A 3,148-nucleotide genomic window follows, 5' to 3' on the forward strand; every position below is an offset into this window, starting at 1 on the left:
CAGGAATGGATTTTTCCCTCCTCTTGACTTTCTTTGTTGTATTACAATTAATCATAGCTATGCCATCTCTGCCTAGGTTAGAACCTGATAGTACTGACATCAGTTTCATTACAGTGTTTTAGTTCCACAAAATGAACAGCCAAAAAAAAAAAAACTTTTTTCAAAAATTGGTAATTAAAATACCAAATTAACTGAAGAATTCTAGGAAACTTGTTACATGTTCTTCAGAAAGTTCCCAGTTTGGGAATGAAAGGATCAGTTCAGATACTCAAAGATGCTGACCTTCAGGGGAACCAGCAGTTAGCGTAATGGCTACGTGGCTGGACTCCCACGTAGTCGACCGCGGTTCGTGTCCTGGACCCGGTGGCTTAAAACTCACGCCGGGCGCGTGTGCGTGCATGCCCAAGATCCCGAGAGGTGAATGGAGGAGAAGGGATTGCGGCGTGACCATCCCCCCTGGGGGGTGATTTCTCGCTTTCTGTCTCTATGTCTCTCTCTGTCTGGCTGGCGAGCGCACGCACCCTACAGTGAAAATCTCTCAAAAAAAAAAAAAAAAAAGATGCTGACCTTCAGAAACATGAAGTCCAGCAGGAACCTTTTAAACAAGAAAAAAAATACTATCACTTGTAAAAATTCAGGGAACATTAGCTGTAATCCTAAGAAAATCTTAGAATTTTGTCTGCGTTTTCTAATTTCCTCACCATCTAATCAACATTAAAGGTAAGAAAGAACTAGGTTTCTTAGATTCTCAATACAAAATTGTTCCTCTATGGGACCAGCAGTTAGTGGAATGGGTATGTCACTGGACTCCCATGTAGTCGACCACGGTTCGAGTCCCAGACCCGGTGGCTTAAACTCACGCCAGATGCGTGTGTGCATGCCCAAGATCCCAAGAGGGAATGGAGGAGAACAGATTGTAGCATGGCCATCCCCCCCAGGAGGTGACTTCTTGCTTTCTGTCTCTCTGTCGCTCTCTTTCTGGCGAGCACATGCGCCCTATAGCAAAAACCTCTCTAAAAAAAAAAAATTAAAATTAAAATTGTTCCTCTAATGACATTCATTCTGTTAAGACTTAATAGCATTATTACTCAAGAGCAATGCTGACTCTTTGTGGTTTAAATGGTTTTTCTGTGTTGTAATGATTATATTAATGCATACAAATTTATGAATCTCCCCAAGAATCATAATTCAGGAATTCCTGCTATCTGGAGGACATCCTAACATGACAATGAGAAGGCAATGAACAGTTCCCCTTGGAAACGGTAGTCTCATTTCTTAGACTTTGAGAACTAATTACTATTTATAGATTTTCCTTTTTTTTTTTTTCCAGGCTATGGTTTTTACTTACCCCTCCCAGAAACTTAATGTCCTTTTGCAGTTTTTCAGATAAAGTGGCAGAAGGTAAGTCAAGGTAAAACACCTTTCCCCAAAGTGGCTTGTATTTGGACTTTTCTAGTCTGTTGTCAGTTTTCAGAGACTTCAAAGAAGGTCTATTTTTTTCACTTTTGACTTGAATTCCACCTGTTAATAAAAATGTTTGGAATTAGATGTTTTATGCAGACAAATTTTTTTTTACTGTTTTACAAATATTTCATTATGCAATGAATGATCATATCACAGAAACGAAAAAAAAATCCTTTTAAGTCCACCAATTTGTCATTATCATTTAACTGTATTTCTTTGTATAACCACTTACAATAAAGGCAAAGATGTCCTTCATCCTTTCACAGACTCTAAATTGTAAGGTAAGAGGTGAATCAGCAAGAATTAATGTGTTTATGCTTTATGTATTAAAGCATCAAAAGTACAGAAAACTTGTTTTGAAAGATTTGCTTCCATGAGTTGTAAATTTCAGGGAGGCATTTACTTAGCTACTACAGAGCACATGCCCTTCTGCTGAACTCTCAAAATTTGTGCATAAAATGTCCAATACTAGCAATGCAATGACCTAGTCCTTAAGGATTCTTGCCTGTTAAGTTTTATTTCATATAACATCTGTCACATATTAAGAGGAATTTAATGGTCCATATTAACAAGAACTAAACCATCACTTACTTTATTTTCTTTTAAAACAGATCTGAGATCCAGGCAACTGCTTTATAAATTAGTTAGCATTCAGAACACAATCTGCTAAGTTGATGATTACTACACACACACAAATCTATATGAAAAACTTACATGCCAGAATGCTGTACCTAATAAAGTGGTTAAAAATGGGAATTTGCTTTTGTTTCCGTTTTGCTATAACTTTGAACCCAGCAATGGTATGTTTGAAATGCAAATATTTTCTCTCAACCTTATCAGTGAGGGAGGATAAACTTTAAGATTTAAAAATTCAACCACAACCACCCAACCTAATCATGTAGCGGAATAACAATGAGGATCAAAGGGCCTGAGCAGTCGCAGCATCTTGAGGGAACTGGCTCCTCCCGCAATTTCCGAACCCACACATTGTTTGCTAGTTTTCATCCTAAGGCAAGACCGGGAATTTGGGACCGGGACTGGAGCAGGAAGAGCGCGAAAGGCCAGGCCAGGCTCCGTTCCCTCTCTTTGAGGCAAAATCCTAAACAGAGCCTTCCTTTAGGTCACTGAGAAGGAGAGAATTAGAGACCAAGAAACAGTGGACCTGGCGGGACACCCCTGAAGAATCAACGGTGGAACCCTAAGGGGAAAAAAGGATTAAAGGGACTGCAGGCGGAGGAGGGGCTTCGTACCTTGGAAGTGTCCTTTGCTGTGGATCCGCATGGCTCCGGAGTTCATGGCAGCCGCCCGGCACCTACATGCTGGATCCAAAGAGGGTATGGAGCCAGGAGGCGGCGAAAACACGGATTCTTCGGCCGGGTTGACAGAGCCAGTTGTCCCCTTCCGCCCGCCAGGGCCACCTCGTAGTAGAGATGTAGCTTGTGCGGGCCGGGTTTCCGGGGCCGGATCCGGCTCCAAGGCGCGGAGGAGGAAGAGGTAAAACACCAACGAGTGGGATGCGGCGGTTGAAGATTTGAAAACGCGTCACGCGGCCGCGGCGCCGATACGCGCGCCCCGCCCTCTCTCACGCCGTGCCCCGCCTCGCGCTCGCCCACGTGCCCGCCTCCTCGCGCGGCCTCGCCCCCTAGGACCGCCTCCTCGCACGGCCCCGCCCCCTCGGGCCAGC

At 43.3% G+C, this 3,148-nt stretch overlaps 1 protein-coding gene across 2 annotated transcripts in view; it reads right to left on the reverse strand.

Moving 5' to 3' along the window:
- Nucleotides 1-3,018, reverse strand: part of DBF4 (DBF4-CDC7 kinase regulatory subunit) — a 30,720-nt gene extending 27,702 nt beyond the window's left edge. For both annotated transcript variants that reach the window (XM_006170482.3, XM_006170481.3), the window contains exons 1-2: nucleotides 2,715-3,018; nucleotides 1,349-1,521 (exon numbers count right to left, since the gene is read on the reverse strand). In XM_006170482.3, coding sequence (XP_006170544.1) covers nucleotides 1,349-1,521; nucleotides 2,715-2,760 — 219 coding nt within the window. In that variant the 5' untranslated portion in view covers nucleotides 2,761-3,018. The remainder of the gene's footprint in view (nucleotides 1-1,348; nucleotides 1,522-2,714) is intronic.
- Nucleotides 3,019-3,148: the final 130 nt, after the last annotated feature.

This window comes from Tupaia chinensis, unplaced genomic scaffold, assembly GCF_000334495.1.
Source record: "Tupaia chinensis unplaced genomic scaffold, TupChi_1.0 Scaffold148587_1, whole genome shotgun sequence".
Taxonomy (NCBI): Eukaryota; Metazoa; Chordata; class Mammalia; order Scandentia; family Tupaiidae; genus Tupaia; species Tupaia belangeri.